The sequence below is a fragment of the Dipteris shenzhenensis genome, chromosome 14 (assembly GCF_047967505.1).
Source record: "Dipteris shenzhenensis isolate YYH24624 ecotype China chromosome 14, Dip_SZ_1.0, whole genome shotgun sequence".
Taxonomy (NCBI): Eukaryota; Viridiplantae; Streptophyta; class Polypodiopsida; order Gleicheniales; family Dipteridaceae; genus Dipteris; species Dipteris shenzhenensis.
This window is the reverse complement of record NC_141609.1, coordinates 1,657,244-1,685,005: the sequence shown is the minus strand read 5'-3', so window position 1 is coordinate 1,685,005 and position 27,762 is coordinate 1,657,244. Positions and strand designations below refer to the sequence as shown.

Sequence of the window (27,762 nt, the reverse complement as noted above, 5' to 3'; positions counted from 1 at the left end):
TGGCAAGTTTAATAGCATGCATTGGACATGGCAACTGCCTTCTAGACGTGGCTAACCAAGTTGGAGCCACTTAGAGATTTTAAGGGAGCTAAAGTGATGATCGAGGTCCTTTTCCCGTACACAGTGGCTTGTTCTTCGTATTAGTTTTTCCTCATGAGAGTTGGTCAATTGTGCCGAGCTTTGTAGTACCTTATAATCATTTACTTAGCACTTGGCAATGTCAAAGCTAGCTAGTCATGTCAATCTAAGTCTTGTACACAACTAAAAGCCTAGTTTGGCCGTGCTATCGATCAATTCGAGCAGTATTGAGTCTATGCTATCAATTGATAAATAGTGTGTTATGGAAACTATCTATGAGCAACTTTATCTTATAGTGTTGAGAGAGAGAGAGAGCACAATAATTGAAAACATTGAATCCATCTCTAAAAAACCTAACAAAGTTATGGTGGTACATACATTGAAGTGTTTATAACACCCTAATAGGTGTTTGTTAAATTGGCTGACAAGTGAAAAGAGGGTAAAGTTGGAATATTATGAAGACAACATAAATCCCACATGTTGGTCTACATACATGTCCATAGAGACACATGCTCAGCCTTATATTAGCACATCTATCCCCCTTCTATATCACAGGAACATAGCCAAGTTCTGTACTAGATCTCATACATTTGCCATTGAGCAAGGAGCTTGGATACACCAGCCCAGACATGCTAGAGTCTGTACCCTTACATGCAGACAATTGAGACGAAGGCACATGTAGCTCTACAATGCCCCCTTTATGCACATATTAGGAAGGACTACCAGCAGATACTAGAGGACTCCGCTCAGTTAACATCAATTCTCTCCACTGCCTCTCCAGCAGCTTTGGAATCTTCTGTCACTCGTCTTTTTACTTATCGTAAAGAACTCATAGACTCCTGACCCCTCTCCTTGAGGAGACTCTTTTTACATTGTATTGAGACGGATCCCATGGGTCATTTTTGGCCCCCCGAGGACGCTAATAAATTCTACTTCTACTTCTCAAAACATGACATTTGTATGGTCAAGCTGATTTTACGATTTTTGTTTGAAATTTCTTGATTTTATGAAAAATGATATATTTGTATTGTTTTTTACAGAGAAATTTGTGTTAATTCCATGGTTCCAAAAATACATCACCGTTCTTTTTTCCCTCTTGGTTTTAGAGAGAATGTGAAATGAGTGTTTCACATTCTGCCCGCCGCATTTTTTAGGGTGAAATCATTATCGCCATACGTTTCTTTTGGAAAAACCCCACTTTTTTTGGGGGGTGAAATTTGTAAAAACCACACAAACACACTTTTAGCATTGCCTACATGTTTGAAAGAGACCAAGTTCCTAGCACAATTGCCCTAAGGACACCTGTAATTGACGAAGTGGCCACCCACCTCAAAGAGACCCTATAGGTGTTTGCTGCAGGGCTTAATAAATATATATATACACACGTGACAGCATCAGTAACTTTAACTATAAAATTCAGTGAGCCCTTTTAACTTTTTTCTGTTTTTGGGATTTACAGCAAAGGGGGTTGAGACTTGGTGGAGTGGGGTGGGGTGTTCTATAACCCAGCTGATAAAATAACAAAAATGAACTAGCATAATGAAACTTCAGTAATTAAAGAATTGAAACCACCTCCTCTTTTGCAATAATATCTTATTTATATAAATAAGGGAGCCATGCAAAATATAGCTTCTATGTCATAATACAACCTTGCAAAGGCAAGCCCTTCGTGTAAAATCCACAAAAACTTTAGTGGACAAAAGGTTCCTCGGACGTTATATACAGAAACAAGATTACAAGAAAATACTTTTCAGCCTCTCTTCAATGTGATGAATACCAATAAAGCTATAAAACCAGTGTTCAAACTTCATGGCATTAGGAGCTACTGTTTGAGCAATGTTTGGCAAAGTTGGGTAAACCAGGGTGCCCAACATGAACCAGTTAAAACTTAGAAGAGCCACAGCATCAAAGCCTGGCCTACCGTCGATGGACAAGAACTGTAAAACAGTTGTCAAGGACATACAAACTACAATAAACAAGGCCAAAACCAACGGTATACATGGATCTTGTGCATGCCAGGTTATAATTCCTACTAGCAAAGAGAGAACGACACTAAACATGCTCGAGGACAATGCAACCCCTCTTCCCTCATGCACAGCATCCTCTGTCCCAAAAGTCCGCTTTCTCGTACTGCATACCGAAAAAGTTGGACCATGAAATCTGACAGGAAGACTTTGATCCAGGTCTTTTTGCTCGAAGGATTTTCTTTTATTATCCTGAAGAGTTTTTGAAATCCCCTCCCCCTGCTCTCTAAGAGCATCATTCTCTTCTTCCAATTCTAGAACCTGAGAAAAAAGTACAACATAAACATTAGAGAACATTTCATTTTCATTTCCTAGTTTGTAATGTACATTGATAACCCTAAATGAACATTTTTTTCTGAATAAATCATGTTTCCTCACACGGAATTGAAGAAGTTGGTACTTCTCAGTGATAACTTTTTGCACACTCTCTGCCTCCTTCAGCAGCTCCTTAACTTGTTTGCATTCCTTGCATGTCAGCTTCAGTCTGGATTCCAACTCCCGATTTCTCTGTTCAGACTGGTTATGATGCATTCGCATTTCATGTATCTGTGCCTCCAGCTGCCAAACCTTAAAAAGGTAGAAGGATTTACACCAGTGATAATTGGTGAATCCACACAACATTTAGCAAAACCTTCAAGATTTTCATAACCAAACCCAGAAATGAAAGCACATATTGAATATAACCAGAGAGAAGATATCAACATACTCTATTAAGCATTAAGGATATTCACGTCAATGTGTAATTCAAAGTAGAAGTTTAGCAGCATACCAATTTCTCCCTCCGTACTGCTGTCAAAATCCAAATGGGCATCCCAAGGAGCTTCATGGTAAGCAAAACTATTTGGCCACACAGTGCAATGTATAGATAGAAACATAACCAAAAGAGGTTGCGCCAAGGACGTGTCACATAAGACACTAAGCTGACTAATGTCTCCAAAGCAATGGCTGCCGTGCACAAGGGATATGAAAGAAAACACAAGAGCCTTGCTAGAAGAAACCAGAATGAGCTCATCATGTCAAATGCACAGTAGATCCTTTCATAATCTCATTCCTTTATTGTAAACACTGCCCCAATTTCCTGCCCCTCAACAGCCTGCAGGTAACCATAGAAAATTTCAATACTCTTTTAAGTAAGCATTCAATTGCAAGAAAATAAAATGGGTGAGAAAGGGTTCTTTTTTTTAGATTGAATCTTCACAGGTGCACCTTGACAAATGATACCTTGACAGTTTTATCCGAACACCATCAGCTCCTATATGGTGAGGCCTTGCACCATAAGATCCGATCTCTCCCTATCTATATGATGCCCTCCACACACACAGCTATATAGAAGCAAATGCACAGAAACAATGAATTGTTGCAGTATGTAAAATGTCAAACATTGGTTACAATGGCCTCCGAGATGGAGAGATGCACACACTGAAAAGCAGCAACTGAGCTGCTTGCAATGAACTCAAACCTTATGTACTCAACCCTAACCATGAGGGGTGAGGAGGTGTGAGGAGAGTCCACTTGAGGCTTCATGAAGAAGCTAGGATTTCAGCCCTTCTCCTCCTAGGCAGTAACATGGTGTACCCAATCAAAATGCACCTGACCATATATACGAGTGAAAAGCTCAACTTGATTGGCTGCCCTCAAGTAAGCACGCATGCTTGAGTGACGCATGGCAAAACCACTTACTACAAACTAGTAGAATGGATCCACATCGCCCAGTTCATCCCTGGTATATGTATTAGGGTTATACCATGTCATTATGCCTCTTAAAACTCTCTAACCCTAGCAATGTTAAAGTCATGGCACAGTCTACCTAGGCTCTAAGGTCAAACCTGGCACTATAGGAACCATTTAATATTCTCCTTACCATCTAAGCACCCAACGGTGAATTAATGGACTAATTACAATTATTCTAACAGGGGATTTCCATGCACGAACAGGATCACCATATGGATGGATGAAGTGGAAGAAGATAATGAAGAAAGAAGAGGCTGGAAAAGGACATCAAATGATGCCGGGGAAATTATTCATATAAGAAGAAAAATCCTCACATTGTGTGGATGCTTTGGGCTGCAAATATACAATGGCACAAAAAATTTCCAAAACGAGGGAGGGTACACATGTGAGCCAGCTCAAGGGTCAAGTGGAGTTGATATGTGATCACAAACTCACATGCAAAGCACATGATTGATTATATAAAGATTGAGGATAAGTCTCTTCAGTCGGACCATAGAGCAATGTCTATAGGCATTATGGGGACAAGCAATGTTGTTAAAAAACAGAAAACTGCTGCGCATCCCAGGTTTAGAATGGACTACAAAAAAGTGCATATTTATGAAAAGGAGATAGAGGCGGCAACGGTGCAAGGGTAAATGCCTTCAAAATGAGCAAATACATAACATATAAGATACTGTCAGCAGCCCAAAAATGTTTCACGAAAAGCAAGAGGGAGAATTGTGGGGATGCCATGTAATCACTGGTATGACCAGAATTGTAAGGATGCAAATAGAGCCTGGAAAACAGCAAATACAACAGAGACAGAAGACAAAGTCGAACATATAAACAGGTGGTAAGGCACACCCCAAAAATAAAATCTCTAGAGCAAACAGCTTGAAAGCTTTGAGGAGCTGAAACAATTCAGAAACTTTCGGAAACAAACCCTAAGAGAGGAAGGCACAATGAGAAGACATGATACAGTTTGTCAAAAGCCTCTACGAAAGAGATGGAGAAGAAAAGATCAACCACAACTATACTATCAAAGCAACAAATGGAATCATAATGGAGAAAGACATGGAAAATGACCCTAAAAAGCCAGCTCATGGGAAAGCTGAAGGGCTAGTAGCAGAGATGTTAACATGGAGAAGCGAGACCAAGAAAATGCTTACCAGGCTTATAAATATGGCTTTAGAGGAAGAGTTCCCATCAAATTGGCAGATTAGTAGGATTGTGCTGATCCATAAGGGGGGGGATAGCAAGATGGCAAAGAATTATTGGACAACCATGGTAAGCAACCTAATGGTAAAGTTATATGGCACTATCCTTGAGCAAAAAATCAATAAATAGGCCAAGGAACAAGGAGCGACGGTGCCATCCCAAGCCCAAGCACTAAACGGTTGATCATCTAGTTGTCATAAGGGCTGCAACTGAGGGAGCCAAACGTAAGAAAGAAGCTTTCTACTGCTCTTTCTAGATTTCAAGAAAGGCTTCGACATAGTGCCGTGTAAGAGGCCATGGGAAAGAGTGAAAACGCTTAACATCCCTCAAGAACCCAGAGAAGCCACACACAGACTCTCTGAGAGGGTTTAGCTGAGTTAGCACAACCGCTAGTGGATGGGTCATGCCCCAAGGGAAACACTGCAATGAGTGACATAGCGGTTAAGCAAGGCTACCCCTCTCACCAGCACGCTTTGGTCGTTTTATCGATTAATTGGAAGATGGATGAGAATGCATGGCAAGGAAGGTGTTCAGATTGCAAGGTACACTTTGTTAATGCTTATCTATGCAAATGATGTGGTATTCTTTGCAAAGAACAAGGAGAGCCTGCAAGCACATTTAGATGCACTGAGAGAATTCTGCAAACACTCGCAAATCCAGGTCAATATAGGCAAGAGAAAGGTAATGGTCATCCGGACACATAACAAACAAGTGGACGTCACATTTGAAGGGGAGCCCCTGGAAATAGTCAACACAAAAAAATATGGGACTGGATTTCATGGACAACTGCAAATGAAATGCATGCGTGGAAAGGAGGATTCTGCGAGGTTTGAAAGCTCTATAAGCTTCCGAAATAAATACATGAACGTGCATCTGTGAAATTGGGAAATGAGAGAGTTTCTGTATATTATGTTTGTGCACACTGCAAACTGTAGTCCTTTATGGATGCCCCACTTGGGCACTTGGGCTCCCTAGGGTGTATGTCACCAAGTTGTAAATACTCCGAGTAAATACAAAGTTAACCTTTTATTTGACCATAGTGAAAGAGTTTTTCATTTACTTTTACTATGGTCAAAGAGCTATTTGGTCAAAGAATTGACTCCAATCAATGAGGCTTGACTTAGGTCAAGGAGTCTTGGTTTCGGCCAAGGAGGGTTGACTTTTGTCAAACAGAGCATTTGTGTTGATAACGGTCAGAGAGATTTGACTAGGGTTAAGTGTTTTGATTTCAGACAAGTCCTTAACCACGGTCAAAGAGGGTTGACCTCGATGAACCAGAGTATTTCTTTATTCATGTGCACCGGCTTGCTTGGTGGGGACACCCATACAGACTAGGATTAGTCTACAGATTTCTATTTGCATGCAAGAGCTAACAATTAATGGGTCCTAGGGTTATGTGCTACAATGAATTGTTGCATTTGTCACCTATAATAGCCAATATGGTCATACACAAAAGGCTATACAATTCACCAGACAATTGATGCCGCCTTTGGTCCTGAAAATTTCTATGAGTCTTCAACACTGCATATGGTCAGTTTGAACTTTGCATATGACAGGGACAGCCAGTGCATGGTGGAGTGCACAGACCACAGATGGATCAGCTCCAAAGGACTGGAAGGGCTTCAAGAACGCCTTTTACAAGCAATTTATGCCTAAGCAATTCAAAGACCATGTCCTCCTCAGCTGGGAGAGTTTGCATATGGAACCGAGGCTAGTATTAGAGTCCTCCAGGCGACTAGCAGAGAGCCATGTTGATACGGCATGGTATGCACGGATATCCACGTGGTTTGGTAGTCACTCCATTCAGATGGACAAACTTCCCCCTTTTCAGTACAGTCTGGATGCACCACCTGAGATGATCCCACGAGATGAGATCAACCGTATCATACAGTTGGACCTACTCCAGCTCCATACATCTAGGGCTTGGGGGGGAGAGGAGTTCTCCACCAAGATCCAGTTCTACCATGACCACTTCCTGAGGGTCTAAAAGCACAGTCTTGTCATCAGACCTCAGTATCTAGAGGATAGGAGAGTCTCATATGCACTGAGGGTCGCCATCGGTCAGTTGCGAGTCTCATCACATCAGCTGCTGCGGATTGAGGCAGGGAGAGTTGCAGGCATACCCACAGAGCAGAGGACTTTCACACTATGCCAGATGGAGGAGATCGAGACGGAGGAGCATTTTCTATGTGTCTGCCCAGTCTATTATGAGATATGAGGACGATACCACTGCCTGCAGACAGCATCTATAGGGTCCGTCAAATCAGATGATCAGTTGTTCTGGCCCACTAACGGGGATCTCCCTCCCATTCTGTTCTTTGAATTTGTGTACTCTCCTGACAATGCAGTGTATCTCCCTACTGATATTCGTCTCAGACATCAGCCTTGGATGTGGATGCTCGCTTTAGTGGCCCCACCCCTTTGCTTTTATTGTATCTAGTTGTTTTCAATCTCATAGACCCTTCGGTCTTTTGAGAACGTAATTAAACTCTCTCTCTCTCTCTCTCTCTCTCTCTCTCTCTCTCTCTCAGCCTTATAGAGGAGGCTACACACCAGAAAGCATAGCTATATTGTTTCTTTGTGGATATCGGGTACTGGGCTTCAAGTATTGCACAAGATGTCATATGAGTTTTTATGGTATGATGATATGATATAACTGTATTAAAGTTTGCTTGAGACCCTTCAAGATCGATGGGACTAGTGACCATTATTAACTAATGGTGGTCTTTGACATCCAATGAAAGAAATCTTTATAAAGCTTTCCGTGTTGTGAGGACTTGCTTAGCTGGCTTGTGCGCTAGCCCGAGGTGTTGCGGTGTTCCAAGACTTCCTTTAGGTAGCTTCCCATCTTTTTGGCTGGTTGTTCCAACAAGATTTCACGTGGCTCCTGCTGTTGCAATATTTTCTCTGATGTATGCATAGGCTTGACATTTTAGGAGCATGTGCTGCTCATTTTCTACCTCCCCTATGGGGCAGATTTTGCAGATTCTTGCATCTCTCGGGATCCTGGGTCTTGTGAAACCTTTTCTAACTCATAAAAATCCACAGCTCTCCAACCAAAACGCAGCAACCCTGGTTGAAATCACCCTTCAAGATAAACTGAAATTGACTGCAGGAACTTTGAATCAGTAAGAACCACCCACGATTGGAACAGAGAGTGAATTCGAACTAAAGGAGAGGGGAGCAATCAATTCACAGGTGGAGAAGAGGGAGGGAGAGCGGAGCACACCACACTAGGGGCCAGAAATAAGGGCTACCCCCCTCCCCCCGAAAAGGTCTTTATTGCAATAGAAAACTGTTTTACAAGCTGGCTCGCACAGGAGCATGAATCTGATACAACTCGAATTCTCATACCAAGAGCTTGGAAGCTCTACAATTTATAAACTAGGGGGGTCAGCCATGCTTTTTGGATTTGCCCTAAAAGGCTGGAGCTTGCAGCAAAAAAAAAGCTCGCTGAATTTGTTTTCGCCAAGGACGGGTGCCCAAAAAGCTGAAAACCGCAATTTACTCCATGTGGGCCCTTCCTAAAGCTGGCAATCCACCTTGGCACACTTTTCCCATTAAAACAAAGGACTTTTTGCACTCACCAAGGTCCTGCAACAAATAAAACAATATCCAACACACTTTAACCCACTAGAGATTAGCTCATTTGCATGCATTCTAATCTGATCCTAGTCCTCTGTGGGTGTCCCCACGATGCACTTAAACAAAGGAATGAAAACTTGCTCTAGTTGACTAACGTCAACTTTCTTTAACCAGAATCAATAATAAAAATACGTCTCTTTATTTCTTGGGATAAGTACAATTTCATGAGTCTTGCCCACCTGCCCCTCTCCACCTCGAGGTCATGTGAACTAGTTCTTACTTTGCAGATTAAATGTCTTTTGAACATTCATATATCCTCCCCCAGGTATTTTTGCATTTCATATCTGCCCATCATATTAATTTTCTGTTTGTTCCTCCCCCAGGTATTTTTGCATTTCATATCTGCCCATCATATTAATTTTCTGTTTGTTAGACTGCATTTTCGTCCCTGGGTCTTGCCCACCTGTAGCAGCACCAACCTTCATCCGATTCAGCCATATGTTCGTCCATTTCGGTACCTTTATCAGCTCCAAAGTTCTTCCCTTTGTTGGCTTTCCACCTTTTTCAATCAGCTGTTGGTTGGGGCCTTCCGTTCACCCTTTTAAACAGCCATGGGCTCACAGCCATACAGACAAAGCCTCACACCACAGCAAAGGAGTGAACAGAAGCCTTGGAGGACATAGATCTAGCGGTCCAATGACCACTCAGTCACCATCAAAATGTAGAATCCCAAGGCAGAGGATAGCAGCCCTGTGACTAACTAGAATCCCAATATGTAGAATCCCAAGGCAGAAAATAGCAGCCCTGCAACTACATAGGTAAAGATTTCCCACAACAAATCAGAGGGAAGCAAGGTATCCTTTGAGAGCGACTCCAACCAGCACGGAGAGACAATACGCCCCACGGGGGGGTCTGGGGGCTATTCTAACCCAACGAGGTGTTTTCTGTAATTGTCTATCTCTACTTCCACCTTTCATCTTCACTTATGTGACAATTAGCACATGCTTCCACATCTTGGTTCAGTTAGTCAGACTGGAACCCATGGGAAATTACTGCTACCTTTAGTGACCCCAAAAGAGGCAACCACCATGTTCCTCAAAGGAATTCATGAAGGCAATAGACACTCTTCAAGTGTCCAAACAGGACCAAATGTATACCGGAGGGTTGCATGATGCAAAGGCCTTAGTTGCCCACAGTTATCCACAGATTTGAACACCTTAGGGCCCATGGTTGGCCCACAAAGGCTGGAAGGCTTACAAGCAATCACACCTTCAGGAATGAGATGAATAGAACCTATAAACATCTCCAACAGCACGCAACATGTATCGAACGTCTCCTGAAAATCCATGGAAGCCATGGTCAAAAGTTGCCATACGTTCCAAACGCTATCGAGAAAATATAGGACAAGGGCCGTGCTCTCTGAAGCTATTACCTCAGGGCCAGGCACAAAGGGCCTCCATGGACTCTTGGTACACAAGGGTCTCTCTTCCCTATTTGACTCTGCACCTCCTATTTGCATATTGTGGCCCTGTGTAGACACTCCAACGCTATTCCCACTGGAAACCACCACAAGATAGTAGCGGGAAGAAAAGGGTCCCTAAAAGACACACAATATGTGCCAAAGTAGCATTTAAAAGCCAAAATTCTCCGATATATCTCCCAATCTGCTAGCCTTGTTAGTGCTAGGCTGGATCTGGCAGCTTATCCAAGCTGCATACCCAAAGAAGGCAGACTCACCTCTCCAATGTTGTTACGAGCGATTGCTGGGTCATAAGGGATGGTGAGTTCAAGAAGATGATTTTACATATTTCCATCCCTGGCTTTGATTTTGATGGGCCCCTGTTTTACCTCTACTTTTTATTTTGACAGGGTGAGTACTGTGACCCCAGATTACAACAACTCATTGTCTAGAGCAATCCTCATTTATTTTATCAATAGAAGCTAAAGATAACAGCGGGTGTCAGAAACAAAGATATCACTATCACATTTTGTTGTGTAATGCTGCCTTTTTGCAGCGAAACAACAATGTATTCCATTCAAAATGGCACATACTGGAGTGTGAATTACAGCAGAGGTAGGAGAGTAATCTCCATTCCAAAATGCCTCCACAGACCCCAAACCCAAAAAAACAAAAAAGAAAAAACAGAGGCGGAGAGAAACTCTCAGTCCACAACCTCTCAAAACCCAACTAAATACACAAAAACCTGCTTCTTATAGAAACTTGAGGAGCGTGGTTGCCCTGAACCCTGCGAAGAAGGGGACCTGGCTATCCCCCAGCGAGACGAGTTCCTCCAACATGGGCACACATGCTAGAGTAGAACATGCGGAAGCAACTGAATGCTCGAACCATCGAAGCCATTCGGAGAAAGGCACCACCAAATAACAACAGACGGAGGAGCAAGGCAACACTGCTGCAGGCACGAACTAAACCCTCCATGTGATGATGGGAGCAGCAGTGCATTCCAATGTCAGCAGCCTAGGGGGCTGACCGGCGACAGGAAAAAAGGCGCAAATCTGACACTCTGCCTACGAGCAGATCTGGAGAAGCTAAGGAGAGAGGTGGACGCTGAGCAGGACCCTTAGCACCGCAACTGTCAACCTCCTTGACTCTATACTAAGCTGTTCTGACAGATCACGGGAGTAGCACCCTGATTTCTCCTCCCAGCCTATTCTGCCAAGACTTCCAAGCAAGAGACAGAGATCTGCATTCCAAATCACGTAAATCACATCCTTCTCTTCTCTCACTAGCCTTGGCAAACCCCAAATCCCTAGATAGATCTAGATGCCACATGTCATCCATATAGGGCCTTCCTAATGCAACATTTCACCCCTCTCTTGGGATGCATTTAATTCCTTGCCCCTAGGCACAATCTTTGCACTAGGCCCTTGGTCTCAGATCTATCTAGTCTGGTGCTATCAGCCCTCACCTAGGACCTTGACATTAAATCCCTCCCGATCATTTACATAAAGCGCAAACACATATATTACAAAGATAGATCCTATAAGGGAAATGTCAACTGATTCTTCCGAGGTCATGCTACCTCGGCTAGAGCGTAACATTCCTTCCCTCTTCAGACATCAGCGTCCTCAATGATAAAGTCTGGGAACACTCTCCGCAACTGATATACGGATTCCCAGGTAGCTTCGGATAGAGGCTGACCATGCCATGCAACCAACACCGTGGGTATCTTCCGATTTCGTATTTGCATTGTTCCTCGGTCCAGGATTCTTGTTGGTTTGCGCCTTGCAATATCCTCTATCTCCTGAAACAAAACCACACCTTCGATTAGTGAGTCACCAGTATGTAAAAATTTCTTTAAACGTGAAACATGAAAAACCGGGTGCACCTTACACCCCTGTGGCAATTCTAATTTATAGGCTACACTGCCTATTCTCTTTAGAATTAACCACGGCCCACAGTATCGAGGTGATAACTTAGCACACTCTCCTGAAGTCAATGACTTCGAGTGCGAAGGAATTCTGAGAAAAACTTTTTCTCCTTCTTCAAATACTCTTATAGACCGATTTTCATCCGCATACACCTTGGCTCTATCCATAGCCTGACGGATATTAGCTCTCGCAAGTGCTAGCATCTCCCGCATCTGAACTACAAAGTTCGCGGCACTAGGCACTTTCTGAGGTACTCCAACTATAGTTGGATTGGCTGGCCTATAACCATAGTTCAGCTCAAACGGACTGAACCCAGTAGATGAATGTTTCCTATCATTATAGGCAAACTCCAACAATGGCAACCACTTGTCCCATGTATGTTGCCTCAATGACACATATGCCCTCAGCATATCCTCTAAAGTCTGGTTGACTCTCTCCGTCTGACCATCCGTCTCAGGATGATCCCCACTACTCATTCCCAACTCAGTCCTTAGTGTCTCAAATATTACCGCTATCCAAAAGTGACCGGTAAACCTGACATCTCTGTCTGACACTATGGATCTAGGCAATCCATGCAGACGAAATATATGTCTAATAAACAAATCCGCTACTTGCGGGGCACTAATAGACTCTCTAGTCGGAATGAAGTGAGCCATCTTGGTTAGACGATCAACCACCACAAGGATAGAATTATACCCTCCTTGTGTTGCAGGTAACCCTACAATAAAGTCCATAAAAATGCTCTCCCACTTACTTAGTGGTATTTCCAAGGGCTGTAAAAGTCCGGGTGGCTTCACTCGCTCGGCCTTCCTTACCTGACACGAGAAACACCATGTCACATATTCATGAATATGCTTTTTCATCTTTGGCCAAAAGAAATCTCGCTTCACGAGATCATATGTCTTCTCGACACCTGGATGTCCCACACACGGGCTATCATGGCATTGTCGAATGACTCTCTGCCTGAGATCATTCTGACCAGGTACTACAACCTTGCCATTTCTAACTAGCATACCATCCCTTATGGTATATCTTGCATAAGTTTGGCCTTTTCTGGATGCCAAGTCATCCTTTTCATTTTCCCCAGGTTTTAACACATGAGCCTTAGGCCATAAGCTCTGGACAAACTCGTCCACCTTCTGAGTTTCTCTGATCTCGGTCATTAGAGCACTCTCTAATACCGTGAAACTCAGGTTGTGCATAATGCGAGACAACGCATCAGCTACCTTATTGTCTTTTCCTCTTCGGTACCAAATCGTAAGATTAAACTCCTGCATGAGCTCTGCCCACCTAGCTTGGCGGCCCCTCAAGTCAGGCTGTTTACAGAAATGTTTCAGAGTATCATGATCCACATCCACATAAAACTCTGAACCATACAGATAATGCCTCCATGTTTTCAAAGCATGGATAACAGCATACAACTCCAATTCATGAGTTGGCCAATTCCTTTGAGAGGGAGAAAGCTTCTTGCTTTCAAAGGCTACTGGCCTTCCCTCTTGAAGGAGAACTGCTCCTACCGCAATGCCACTTGCATCGGTTTCTAGGAATAACGGTTTCTGGGGATCAACTATTTTTAACACCGGTCCTGAGACCACAGCTTGTTTTATGGTGTTAAAACTTTCCTGTTGATTTTGTCCCCAAATAAAAGGTACTTTATCTGAGGTCAGATCAGTCAATGGCGATACTATTTCGGAATATCCTTTGATATGCCTTCTATAAAACTGGACAAATCCCAAGAATGATCGCAACGCGGTCAGACTCTGAGGAATTGGCCAAGTTAGTATCGCAGCCACTTTCTTCGGATCCATTTCTACCCCCTGTGGAGTAATTATGAACCCCAAATATTCAAGCCTAACCATACACAGTATAGTTTTCTTTTTATTCACGTAAAGACTGGCTTTCCTCAAAGTACTGAACACTATTCTTAAGTGTTCACGATGCTCAGTAATACTTTTACTGAATATCAAGATATCGTCAATAAAATGTACTACGAACTTTCCGATATACAGACGTAGTAAATCATTCATAAGCATGACGAAAGTCGCTGGAGCATTGGTAAGTCCGAAGGGCATTACCAAAAACTCATAATGACCAAACCTGCTTCTAAAAGCGGTTTTATGCACATCCTCGGCTCTAATCCGGATCTGATGATAGCAGCACTTAAGATCTATCTTGCTGAAAATCACGGCTCCATGTAATGCATCTAGCAAATCATCAATCCGAGCCATCGGATACCTGTGCTTAACAGTGATATTATTTAATGCTCTGTAATCTATACAGAGGCGAAACGTATCATCCTTTTTCCTCTTTAATATCACTGGTGAAGCAAAAGGCGAGAAACTTGGTTGAATCTGCCCCAACTTGAGGTATTCTTCCAGTTGCCTACGCACCTCCGCTTCTTCAGTAAAACTCATTCTATAGGGAGGTCTATTTACAGGTTCTGCCCCCGGGATCAGTTCAATCTTATGCTGAACTTTCCGCTCTGGAGGTAACCCATAAGGTAGTTCATCCCTGAAACATTCAGAGAACTCCTCTGTTATAAGATTAGCCAGCTTGGCCATCTCACCACTTTGCGTAACATCAGTGCTAGCCGAAGACTCATCCACCGACTCTACCGACGCTGTGCAAAGGTATAAAAACTCTACTTGAGCCTTTCTGATTTCCATCACGGAAACCAACGGTCCCTGAGGTATATCTCTTTCACCTCGCAAGACATAAAGCACATCATTCATCTTGAATTGATATACGTGCTTTTTCCAATCAATGGCTGGATTCTTCCTAGAATGCCACGCCATTCCCAGGGCTATATCCGCATGAGCAAGCTTGGTTATTTCAAAATCAAGCTTCTCAGCATAGTCCTGAATCCGAAGCTCTAACTGGGTAACCCTTTGGTCCCATACTTCAGTTGAACTTCCATCGGCCATCCTGACTGTGTACGCATAGTCAGATGGACTTGTCTTTAATTTCAGCCTCTTCACGAGCTTGGAGTTAATCACATTGTGAGTTGACGCTGAGTCAAACAACACAATGACATCATGACTGGCCACTTGCCCTTTCATTTTGATTAACTCCGTATCATTGAAGGCTGTATACCCCGTTGCTGCGGGCTTAGATAGGATGTTATTAGGTGCACTCGTCACTAACTTAGTAACAGACACACAGAACAAACAAGGTACTAACCTCTGAGAAGATCCCGCTAGCTGAATCTGCATCTCTTCCGCTCTGGGACTTCCCTGCATCTCCACGTCGCACTCTGAGATCACCATCTCAGCCATCCGACGATCTTTATTACGTGGACAATCTCTCCACTGATGAGGTTGAAGGCAAGCAAAGCATAAGCCTTCTCTCCTCGCTTTTTCCCTTTGTTCTAAGTTCAAGGGAGACTTAGACCAAGCCCGAGCTGCCATTGGGGTTACTTTCCTCTTCACTCCAATGGTGGTACTTGGTTTAGGAGTTTCAGCCGGTCTCGCCTGCTTGGCTTGACCACTCGGCTGCGAACCACTCCCTCTACTAGCCCACTTCTTCTTAAACCCAGATTTCTTCGGATACCCATACTGGGTTCCGACCTGTGCAAACCCACTTGGCTTGCTGCCCTTGGCATCCTCGTAGTTCAGGGCTATAGCTATTGCATCATCTAGCGTGTTCGCGTACTTAGCCCGAACTTCCATTTTTATTCGATCATTCAATCCAAATATGAAATCTTTCACTTGGATTGATTGAGGCAGGGGTTCGTCAACCTTCATTACACTCTCTCGAAACTTATTAGTGTATTCTGCCACTGATAAATTTCTCTGACGAAGGTTCCTATATTGATCCCAAGCTCGGGATGCCTCGTCAGGAGGTAAGAAGTGTTTCCTGAACTCTCTTTTAAACCCCTCCCAGGTAGTGGATGCTATGCCATCTTTTTGTTGTTTAATCCACCACCGATCCGCAGCCTCACTAAACATATGGGTGGCCTCGCGGATCTTTTTGATGTCATTTCTGATCTCACAAATGGCGAACGCCTCGTCCCATTTGTGTAACCAGGTCTCAATGACATCGGAGCTACGGTCGTTCATCCGACCAGAATACTTTTCCGGTCTGTAATTGGCAATATTTGGCACTTTAGCCTTCCTAGGCTCGACCGTATGGACACTAGACTCCAGTTCCATTAGAGCCTTTCCCTTCTCTTCTCGAGAAGGTCTGGCAGACATACTCTGTAACGCTCTCCTAAGTTCAGATTGCCCTGCGTTGGCTTGTAATTGCTGCGCTAACAGCTGTTGCAAGGCATCCTCCAGCAATGCAATCCTGCCAGATAAAGTGTGAGCTACTGGGCGCGATCCCTGCTGGGTCGGCCGGACTCCTGATTCACCAGGGTCCCTCCGGGAAGCCCCTTCTTCTGCTTCCATTTAGTTCAATAGGTGTTTTGTTTTGGGCCCTTTTTTTTTTTTTTTTTTTTTTTTTAACACCCCTAGAACACTGTATTTACAAACTGATGCAATTCAGTGTACTAACACTCTGACACAATTCCCTATACTAGGGAATACCTGCAATCCCAGATTCACACTAATTAGGCATTTGATACATGCATATATCCCAAATCCTGCTTTCCCTATACTAGGGAAATTCCTGCAAGTCAACTCAGACTAAAATACACAGGCATAGTCTCAAGCATAATCTGTCCCTGCTACAGCATCAAACCTTCATGCAGACTAATTATTAACAAAACCCTCTTCACGCAAGCGGAGCATCAGCAAACTAAATCAGGAAAAAAAAAACAGAATTGACGGAGGTCAAAGAGAGCTCCCTGGTCGATTACTCCCGCCACACGGTTTGATCAACTGGATTTTCACGTATGCAGATATCCTGAAGCCTTTGCAATCTCTGGGTTCCGGTTAGAAACTCGATACCAGCTGATACGTACAATCAACTAACTACAGCAGATAAGCGGAACTGGTGGCCAAAGAAGTCCCAACTACGAGCTGTCTACGTGAGCTTGGAGGGCCAAGACTACGGCGGAACAGATAGCGATGTGATACCAATTGTCACTTAATTTCTTCGTTAGATGCCTCCAAGCCACCAACCTGTGCATCGACAGTTCTGGCCAAGCCCCCGGACGACGTGCATACCAGGTCCTCCACGAGCTCACGCGATCTTCAGACGGATCCCTGCCCACGCGACGGGCTACCAACTGTCAACTAATTTCTTCGTTAGACCCACGAAACACCTTCGACAACCGCTCGTATAAATCTCCCTTGAAGTAATCCAGCGCCCCGCCGATTCGTAGGCCCATTAAACCATTACGGGACTCCACGTCATCTCGCCCGTTACTGGTTCCGTGCACGCTGCCCGTCGACTGGCGCTCCACCAAAGTTTCGTCGCAGCCTTACCGTCGTCACCCTCGGTTGATCCATCGCTAGCGCTCCACCTTCTAAGCCATGAGCTCTGATACCAACTGTCAACCTCCTTGACTCTATACTAAGCTGTTCTGACAGATCACGGGAGTAGCACCCTAATTTCTCCTCTCAGCCTATTCTGCCAAGACTTCCAAGCAAGAGACAGAGATCTGCATTCCAAATCACGTAAATCACATCCTTCTCTTCTCTCACTAGCCTTGGCAAACCCCAAATCCCTAGATAGATCTAGATGCCACATGTCATCCATATAGGGCCTTCCTAATGCAACATTTCACCCCTCTCTTGGGATGCATTTAATTCCTTGCCCCTAGGCACAATCTTTGCACTAGGCCCTTGGTCTCAGATCTATCTAGTCTGGTGCTATCAGCCCTCACCTAGGACCTTGACATTAAATCCCTCCCGATCATTTACATAAAGCGCAAACACATATATTACAAAGATAGATCCTATAAGGGAAATGTCGACTGATTCTTCCGAGGTCATGCTACCTCGGCTAGAGCGTAACAGCAACCACTTGACACCAGGCTGCAGAGAGCTAGGGTGCGACATGCGAGAGCAAGAGGTCATCAGAAAGCTTCTCGGTAACGCTACTTTTGAAAATATAGGTCATATTCAGTCTCGACCATCATCATCATCTTGGTTTCCAACATGTTGTATGTGTGTCCAATTGCAAACTTTAAAAATTTGTCATAAGCTAGTTTTTCTCCATGAAATGACAAGTGAGGTCGTATATGTAGCTCAAAAGATGCAAATGTTGCCTTGCTGCTTTAGGGAATCGCCTTAGATTTATGCACGTTTGCAATTATCTAACTTTTGACATGACCGTAGAAGGCTGTGGTCAGCTATCCTTTTAGGCCAAACAGACTGATCAGTTCGGGTAAATGGAAGTTTTTCCAATGCATCATATGTGCTGTCTCTGACCGTTGTATCACATCACTGCCTCTAGTCCGCTAGCCAAAAAGAAATTCCTAATTAATGGGTCCCAAAACATCCAGATCCAGCCCTTTACCAATGCCTAACACAAATATCCAAGGCACAGACAGCAAATTGATCACCAAATGAAAAAGGCACGGCTGGAGCTACCTGCGCTAAATTCCAATTATCTGCCGAACGAAGGAAAACGCCCCACTTGGAAGCTCCAGTAAAAGTAGTAATTCCAATTCATCTAATCTGCAGAAGAAAAGCAGGCATTCGCCTTTCAGTTTAAGATTAGACACGACAATTGGTCTTGATCCCAATGTTCCAGTTTTTATATGTGCACCAGATACAAAATGTTTTAACTTTCTGGCCTTGGTCGCACCGCGCATCCTCCATGCAGTAACCTAAATGTATCGAAAGTGTGTTGCAGACAAGACGTGGCTACACATGAAAGACGCACCAAACAACATGTTACAAAAACCTATCAAAAATCACGCCACTCGTGTAAAGTTCTGAAATTGTGCCCATTCAAACCAGAGTTAAGTAGTGTTACATCTATCACAGTATCAAGCCTGCATCCATGTTTTCTTACTAGTCCATTTGCGAGTATCTTTCCAAGAGGTATAAGGTGGTAGAGCAAAAGTTGCAACCCACGGTCAAACAAGATAGAACTTATTGCTTCGTCCTTTTCGATGTATGTTGTTACTACACAGTTTTGAACTCAATTCACCAAGCGATCCAAAAATATGTCGACCCAAGACAGTTGCAACCCGGGACCATCCAAATACAGGAAATGCGCAACATCCAAACATGGAAGAGATGCAAAAACACTGTTCCCTTCTGCAAGCTACTCTCCGACCTCCTCTCTTCATCTGTCTCCCTACGATCAAAGCAGTGTGGGCTGAGTGCGCTATAAGAAAACACATGGCCTCTCCCCGGCTGGTCTACGATCCAATTCACAACGGGAAAGAGAGAATTACCAAGCAAAAGGTGCAGTGTCGCAAGATTCAAGTCTTAAGATCAACATTTTTGGAACATCAAGGCAAGCAGGGCATTCACGTCGCCTTTCAAAGAATTGAATTCTTAGATCCTTGCCACGCCATGACTTTATTATTACTAGGCACGTGTATCGCACGCTTCTTTCAATACCAAAGGTAGTTGGAACTTGGGACTTGCATGTCCATTGTCGAGCCATCACTCTTTGGGCCTCCTAGGAATGCTTTAGAGGGCATTCCCACGCAACAACCTTCTACAACCGAGATTTGTGGAAAGGCAGAAAATAGGCTCCTTGCATAATATTCTCCTTGCCCTTTTGGCTCAATGTCGTGTCCGCTAACTTTGCTCATTTTCTTGAGGTTAAGCGTGCACATAGGAAAAGCCGATATTTACGCCAATGGTAACGTTTGAGGGGAGCTCCAGAGCAACATCTGTGAGCACCATAGCCGCTGAAGACAGAGTGACAGCGAAAAGGCTCCTGTTCCCACGTTGATATCATCTTTTTCAATAGTAAAATTCGCCTATCTAGTAGCGTAGACATGGGAATGTCCTCTTACTAGTTGCTCTAAGTTCGCTTCCATTTCGAGTCCAACCAATCTCCCATTACCATTTGGCTCTGACCATTGCCTTCAATGCTCCTCAAGCAATCCAGAACTCACAAACTACTATGTCCAGCCAACAAAAAATGGCGACCTACAAACTCTGCAACACTGCAACTCACACAAAGCTCCCTATAGGTACCCAGATGGTCCTTGGAGCTCCATGAGATGCATTAAAGACTCACACTAGTTGATATTAATATATGTATTGGGTTTAACAGATATGTGACTTTGTGTTGTCCCTAGTAAGGAAGAGTGTGAAATATGGAGACATGTTGCATGCCAAGTGGAGGTGTTTCGACTTGTGTTTCATGCCAAAGTCACTCCCAATCACTGGATCTCATGATGATTGGAGGAATATGGTCTAGTTATACATCCCCAAAAGATGGATCCACTTGATATGGATGGTCCATAGGAAGAAACCGCATGTGCTTCATATACCACCTTTGAAATATGTTTTGAGTACCCACGGCATAAACTATCTCCACAATTTGGATATGCAAAGTATCTAGACACTTGGAGACCTATTAAAATGCGAGGACACAAGCTACATCTTGCAAAAGTGAAAAACCTACCACATCTTTAGGCCTCTAAGGGGTTAAGCAACCTAAAAATGGCTATACTCCATACATACAATCCATCCTCAATAAATAGGATTAGAACATGATAAAGAGTGGCTTCAAGAGATGATGGTAAGCGTCAAGTTAGGGGGTATATGTTTATCTCATAGGGATTACTCGTGATCCAAGTGTCCAAGGGATTCATAACCTATCCTCTAAGAAAATCTATACTTGTATCTTCTTGTATTTGTAAAAACGAGAGATTGAATATGTGGTCTATGGCATCCGTATGTTCTTGCATACTCATTTCCTCTTTGCTCTTTGAGTTGATGACACACCATGTCCATCTGTGAAGCACTTGCGTGTCTTACACACACATAGGGATTAGAGTAGCCATGCTCCTAGCCTATTTATACCTAGACTAGACTATATCTACTCTTAGCCTTCCATTCTCCCTATGTCTCTAGAATCCAATTTCTCATCTAACCACAATTTTGGTACATTTGGGTTTTGTGCTTGCAATGGTCTTGTAGAAAAGATAAGAGAATGAGAGAGAGAGAGAGAGAGAGAGAGAGAGAGAGAGAGAGAGAGAGAGTTTTATTAACATTTTCAGATGGCCCAACAAGCCTATGAGATAAAGTACACATCCAAAAAGATTAGCCAATACATCTCTGAGTGTGAGAGAAAGTCAAGGAGTGCACCAGGCATCTCATCTTGAAGTGTGCACAAGGCATCTAATATTTTTTGGATGTGTACTTGAGAGAGAGAGAGAGAGAGAGAGTTGTATTAACATCTTCAGAAGTCCCCACAAGCCTATGAGATAAAGGGGAGATAAAGTACACATCCAAAAAAGATTAGCCAATAAAACTCTGAGTGTGAGAGAAATTCGAGGAGTGCACAAGCCATCTCATCTCGAATTATTTAGCACACTACTAAATTATAGTCCTATCATGAAGTGGCCTTCATTACATCATTTTTAGATTAAGAGCCTTTGGGCCTAGCTTTGAAGTCTCTGATTAGCACTATACCATCTTGATAAATACCCCATTTTCCTTCCTTTCAGGCTTCCTTTACTTTAGTCAATTCTGCACTTCTTTAAATCGTGGTGATCTCCCTTAGATCCATGTCTTGGTACCTCTCAGCTTGTTAGTTTGTGTGACAACCTTGCTCCTTGCTATCTGGTCTTGAAAGATTATTCTTATGTGTGCCCCAATTTGGCCTATAAAACCTATCCTCTCTTACTTTCACTCAATTTGGGGGATTTCCGAGAGAGAGAGAGAGAGAGAGAGAGAGAGAGAGAGAGAGAAGAAAGAAAGAAAGAAAGAAAGTTTATTAAAGTCTTCTAAAGACCGATGGGTCTATGAGACTCAAAGAAAACCTGATACAATGAGCAAAAGGGTGGAGCTACTAAATGAGCATCCCAACCCATGCTAGAGAAAAACTGTGTAGACAAAGTCAATGGTATCATCCATACATGTCATCATAGTCATATGCATCCATCACTGGAAACCTCATCCCCATGGGAGATGTAGTCTAATCCAATACAATACAAGATAGTGCATAAGGGAACACCAGGGTACACCAATGGACTACTAAGTAGTGTAGGCAAGAAACTCGTGATAGCTTGATGTTTGCTATCTGGATGAGTAGTCCATCGTGACCTCTTAGTAGCTACCCGACTCCTAAAGAATGCCACAGTAATCCTAGTCCCCAGGTGTAAAGATAGAAAAAATGTCGATGATTTTGATATGTCTGTTTATCTTGTGTCGAGGGTGTCGCATCTCGATCTTGGGGTCTCCGTCCCTCCTGTTGTTTGTGGCTAGGGGAACAACGTGCTCTGACTAGAAGAACTCAATGATCCTACTCTAGGATGGGCTAGGAAAGACCACCTAGTCCTATCTCCATAATCTAACGAGACGCTCTCTATGTCAAACCGCCTCGTGGATGAAAGCCGCTAGGCATTTTTGATCTAGGTATGAGAGGAATCTGGAGATTCCATCGAGTCTGTCTCTGAAAAGGTGGTGGTACCGTCCATGGGACTCATAGTAGAGTGGACAACATAAGATAAAGTGCTCCTTTGATTCCACCTTGTGACTTACATAAAGTGCAGATACAACTCTCTTTGGAGATCCCATCTGCTCACCCACTCTCGATACGGAGTCAGTGCAATGACACACAAAGCTGACCAATGGCGATCGTGAGTGAGTGAGGGAGGTGGATATGGATGTACCCAGGTGGGATAATGAAACCCTCCTCGAAGATGTGCAAGCAGTGGTCCTGATAGAAACTGAGCTTTATAGGAAGCTCTCTCTGTGCCAACTAGGTCTTGAATGTGTGTAACTGTAGGAGATCCTCTCAAATGATCGGGTTGAACTCGTTGCCCCCAAAACGGAACAAACAGAGAATCAATACTATACTGGAAGGTTGGCAGCCTGTCAATATGGAAACCCGGTCTCTCAAACCATCTGCATGTGTGCACGTACCATATCTGATCACCTGGAGTTGCTAGTGCCATAGAAGATGCTAATGCCAACCAAGGTAGCATGCGTCACCCTGCATTGGAGGAGCCATAAGATCGCATGTGGTATAGATAATAGATAGTCTAGAACGTCGCGTCCAACTCCTCGATAAAAAAGGATAAGAGAACCACATCATCAGCGTCGATGCCCAAGAAGTGGTCAATGAGGTGATGTCTCACGACATACCCTTTGTGTTCTCTTCAAGGTAATAAAATATGTAGCTAGCAAGAGAGCATCCATCTCCTACCAGGGTCCTCACAAAAGACTCGAGCTCATCTATATAAAGGCCAAACAAGGTCAGTCAGAATGGGCAGCCTTGTTTGACCCCAATAGTGCTCATGATCTCATTTGTCCATTTGCCCCCAATCCGGACTCTGCCATAACAACCCTCTAGGAGAGTGCCATAATAGCCCAAACTATCTCCTGACCATAGTCCAACTCTTGCAACCGCTTGATGAGATGTGCTCATGGTACTATATCAAAGGCTTTGCAAAAATCCACAAAGCATGAGTAGACCCTCTGTTTCCATGCCCTATCCTCCTCTATGACACTCATGAGTGTAATTATGTGGTCCCATGTTCCCACGATCGTGTCGAAAGCCTACCTACCCATCTTCTCCAAGTCCTTGCATCTTTGCATAATGACTGACATCCATATCCAGTGCCGAAGCATAAATCTTGGAGATGATGTGTCCGATCATAATGGCTATGTAGTTACCTGGGCTCATAGGATCCCCTACCTTGTGAATAGGTGTGATAGTGTTGAGTGTCCATGTGCATGGGAAACCAAGACATACTTCTTCATTAAATAGCTTTTCTAGGATAGGGGCTAGGATATCAATCCCATATGCAACAAACTCGATGCATATGCCCTCATGATCCTTAGCTCGACCATTGTGAAGCTTCATGACTACCTCTTTGATGCCCCCCTTAGTGATGAATAGAGTGCAAGAGGTCAGTCGTGGTGCGTGTGAGAGATCAGAAGTGGGCTAGTTGTGGATATCATATAGTGTGTGAGCATAATCATGCCAAACCTGAGTATGTGTGAGTATGAGGGGGACCGACTTTCAAGAAACCGTTGCCAAAAGTCTTTGGAATTGTGACTAAACAGAATGTTCAACAATTCCTCCTTGTTTCGACAAACAACGCTTGTTTTTTCTATCAAACTAGATAGTGATACCTACATAACGTGACTGGTTATCTCAGTTGGCCATGTTTGGATTTGAAGTGGAGTTGTTAGTGAAGAGCCTTAGACTCATCATCGTACCAACTATTACATGGCAACAAACCTAGAGGCGGTGGACGGTTAGAGCGTGTGGTGTATGAGAAGGCGTGGAGGGTAGCCTTGTGTAGTGTCAACTAATCAAAGCGGCCCGGTCCTCTAGGAGAGGTATGTGATCAATATAACTGATTAGAGTGTATAGTTGTGCAAAATATCTTGGTGAGATGCTATGATCAAAGTGTATATCATGATATGTAGTGTATGTGGGTGATGTAGTAGGCAGTGCAGCATGGTGAGGAGTGGTGATATTACAGAAAAGATATGTATGATCAGCCCCAGGTGGAGGTGGTGAAACAGAGAATTCTGTGATGTGTGATGTGAAGGCAGGGGATCCCAAGATATAATCAACCACGCTAGAACCCCCCTCCATGTGGAAAGTAGGTGAAGCCACTAGAGGAAGGCCATCGCTCAAGACCATTCTAGAGAATGAGATCATGCGCCATACCTAGATCAAGGAGTGCATGTCCATATGAGGTAATAGGGGCCCGTCTATTAGTAGATACTCGTGATATGCTAGCATCAGCAAGATCTATGTCTAGAAATAAAATAGCATCCTCTTGAAAATCTAGTAGTGGAACCTCGCGTGCTCCCGCCGTCCTCACATTGAAGTCCCCAACTATGAGACCATCTCCTGATGGAGAGGTGTGTATGGTGATGTCTCAAACTCCTCACACACTGCCTTGGCAAAGTGTGATGTCTCTGGTGGGAAGTAGCAGATTGCTATAAAGAGATCTTGGCTATTTGTGTGTTGTAGTCGGACCCAAAGAAAACTGAAGTGTGGATCTCTCCTCTCCACTGAGATTGTTGTGATGAGAGATGATTCATACAGGACTGCCACTACTCCTGATCCATGTGCCTCACCTATCTCCCTCATCTCCTCCCAAATGGTACCATTAGGTGACTAAGTCATGTTTAAATTTAGGTCTAGGGTTAGGGTTCTTCCCATTGAAACTATTTGGACGGTGCAACTTCTGTCATTCTCAACATCCCCTCTTAAATCTCATTGGATAAGTAGAGGGTGATTTACACCATTCTCAGCACCCTCTTGGGATGAAGTTGTGTAGAAAGACTGAATTTTTTAAGGAAATTTTTAAGAGAGGCTTACAAGTATTTCACAAAAAACATTTTTGGATATTTGTGATTTTCATCACACAATTGTTACAAGGCCAAGGATTTTCACAATGAATAAATTTCCATGTGACTATTATGGAGAGTTGTGCTACCTATATACTAGTAAACCCTATTAAGACATGAGAACTTATAATAAGGTATCCTAAGGGTGCTAATGAGGAGCTAGTGGTAAACTTTCATGTGTAAAAACAATGAAATTGAAAAAGCTATTTTGGAAAGGTTTTTTGGGTTTTTGTGTCTAGCATTGTGAGTTTGTTTGGAGACATGATTCATGAAAGATGAACATGACCTATTTAATAACAATTTTGCAGATCTTTACTTCATTTGAGAGTTACAAGCTTTCAAAGAGTGAAATGCTTTGAAATTTGAGATCTTTACTTCATTTGAGAGTTCAACCTTTCAAAGACGAAAACACTCTTCAAAATTTTAAAGAGTGAAAAAACAAGATAAATCATGGCATTTTTGGGGTAAAAAGCCACTTAATAGAAAATATTGACGAGTTTAAGAAAGACTCTCTTTTCCATCATAATTCCATTTGTGATAAACTAGAAGAAGATTGATTCGTGATAGTTGAAATTGTGATGTCAAACTTTGAAGTAGAAACATGATGATGTGACATGCATCCTCAAGCCTTCATCTAGAAGCAAAATTTGGATAAAATCTACAATAAATTTGTAAGATACTCAATGAGAATATTCTTGCAAGTATTGTCACTATGATCTCCATTTACTCCACTTGTAATTGAGGTTGAGAAGTATGATTGTGATTGTGATTTCAAAAATAGAGCATGGGTCTAATGGGGGATAACTTGAAGTTCTAGGTTAGGACTCAAGAGTGGCTTCGTAAAGCCCTTTGCAAAAAAGGTCTTGTAAATCCAAAATAGCTTTCAATCTTTTCTAGTCCATAATTTTTACAAATTCATAAAATTATTTCTAATTCCTTGATTTTGTAATTTGGTGCCTTTTATTAATCTATACAAGATTTGATGTTGAGAGTGCAAGAATCATTCCAATATGGACTCTTGATAGTTTCTAATCAAGAAAGTCAAATAGCAAGCTAAAAATTTTAGAGAAACATGGCCAAATGATACGAAATTCATTAAGAAAATATGTTTTGTAAAGCCTTTTTAATACAAATAGACATACTTAATGAACGCATAGGCTCTTACAACTACATAAGCACCTTATAATGCAACGTACAAGATGCACAAAAGCATAGAATGCTTAATGTACTACAAGCTACTTGGTCATAGTCCCTCAAGACTCCCACAACATATAAGCACATGCGCTATCACCTTTACTATCACATTTACTATCCCTCAAGACTCCCACAACATATAAGCACATATACTATCACCTTAGGTTTACTAGATTGCTAGTCCCAACCAGCTAGTCTCAACAAGCTAGCTAATTCATATTCAATAAAAGCTAGCCTGCTCTAGTAGATTGAATACCATCTACACAAACCAATATTCCCTTTCTACATGGACATCAAAAGTATGCATCAAAGCTCACACGCTAGTTCTTTTATGGGAAGTTTATACTAGTATAACAACAAAAAACATGCATAAATGAACAAAGCATCCTCTAAATGCCACCATAATCACCATTTGCCTACTCTATGTGGACCCAATTCTAGAAAAGGCATTTTATCCTTCAAGCCACTTAACATCAATTAAACCTCAAGAATATTAAGGGAATGGTATTCAAAGATATCTATGGTCATTTGTGAGAATCCACATCCTCACTACTATTACTTGGTTGTTCAAGCTTCCTCTGGTTAATTAAGTCTACTAAGAATTCTCTCTCTCTCCCTCTCTCCCTCTCTCCCTCTCTCTCTCTCTCTCTCTCTCTCTCTCTATCACACACACACACACACACACACATCCCTTTGGGGACCCTTGTGTGTTGTTTCTATGCCAACATAGACTTAGGTAGTACAGAATGTGTGTGTAGAGTAGTGGCAAAGCTCCGCTTGTAGTTGCATAAGGCTAGGAATAAATCCCTCTTAGAAATCCAACTTGCATGTTCTACATGCAAGTTCTACATGCGAGTTCTACATGGTTCTACTTGCATGTTTTACATGCAAGTTCTACATGCGAGTTCTACATGCAACTTGCAACTTCTATATGCAAGTTCTACATGCAGAGAGAGAATGTCTTGCATTTCCTACATGCAGAGAGAGAAGCTTTCCAACTTGTATAAATACACCATAATGGAATGAAGCCCACACTCTTTGGGGCATTGTGTTGAGTTCTACTTTGGTATTCCAAGCAATTGTCTCAAGTGTCCATGCTTCCTTGCACTCCACATCCAAAAGCATGTCCTAACCTTGCAACTCCTCCTCCCCTCTCCTCG

At 42.9% G+C, this 27,762-nt stretch overlaps 1 protein-coding gene across 4 annotated transcripts; it reads right to left on the bottom strand.

Moving 5' to 3' along the window:
• Window positions 1-1,695: 1,695 nt before the first annotated feature.
• On the bottom strand, window positions 1,696-19,402 carry LOC147894050 (uncharacterized). 4 transcript variants are annotated; one of them, XM_087385041.1, is made up of 5 exons: window positions 19,300-19,402; window positions 18,485-18,571; window positions 2,872-3,195; window positions 2,481-2,669; window positions 1,696-2,363 (listed from the first exon to the last, which is right to left on the bottom strand). In XM_087385041.1, the coding sequence occupies exons 3-5, from the start codon at window positions 3,115-3,117 to the stop codon at window positions 1,812-1,814; spliced, it is 987 nt and encodes a 328-aa protein (XP_087241167.1). In that variant the 5' UTR covers window positions 3,118-3,195; window positions 18,485-18,571; window positions 19,300-19,402; the 3' UTR covers window positions 1,696-1,811. The 4 variants fall into 4 exon arrangements, with proteins under 4 accessions (XP_087241167.1, XP_087241168.1, XP_087241166.1 ...); XM_087385042.1 differs by lacking the exon at window positions 19,300-19,402 and adding an exon at window positions 18,912-19,291; XM_087385040.1 differs by lacking the exon at window positions 19,300-19,402 and having other exon boundaries at window positions 18,485-19,291.
• Window positions 19,403-27,762: the final 8,360 nt, after the last annotated feature.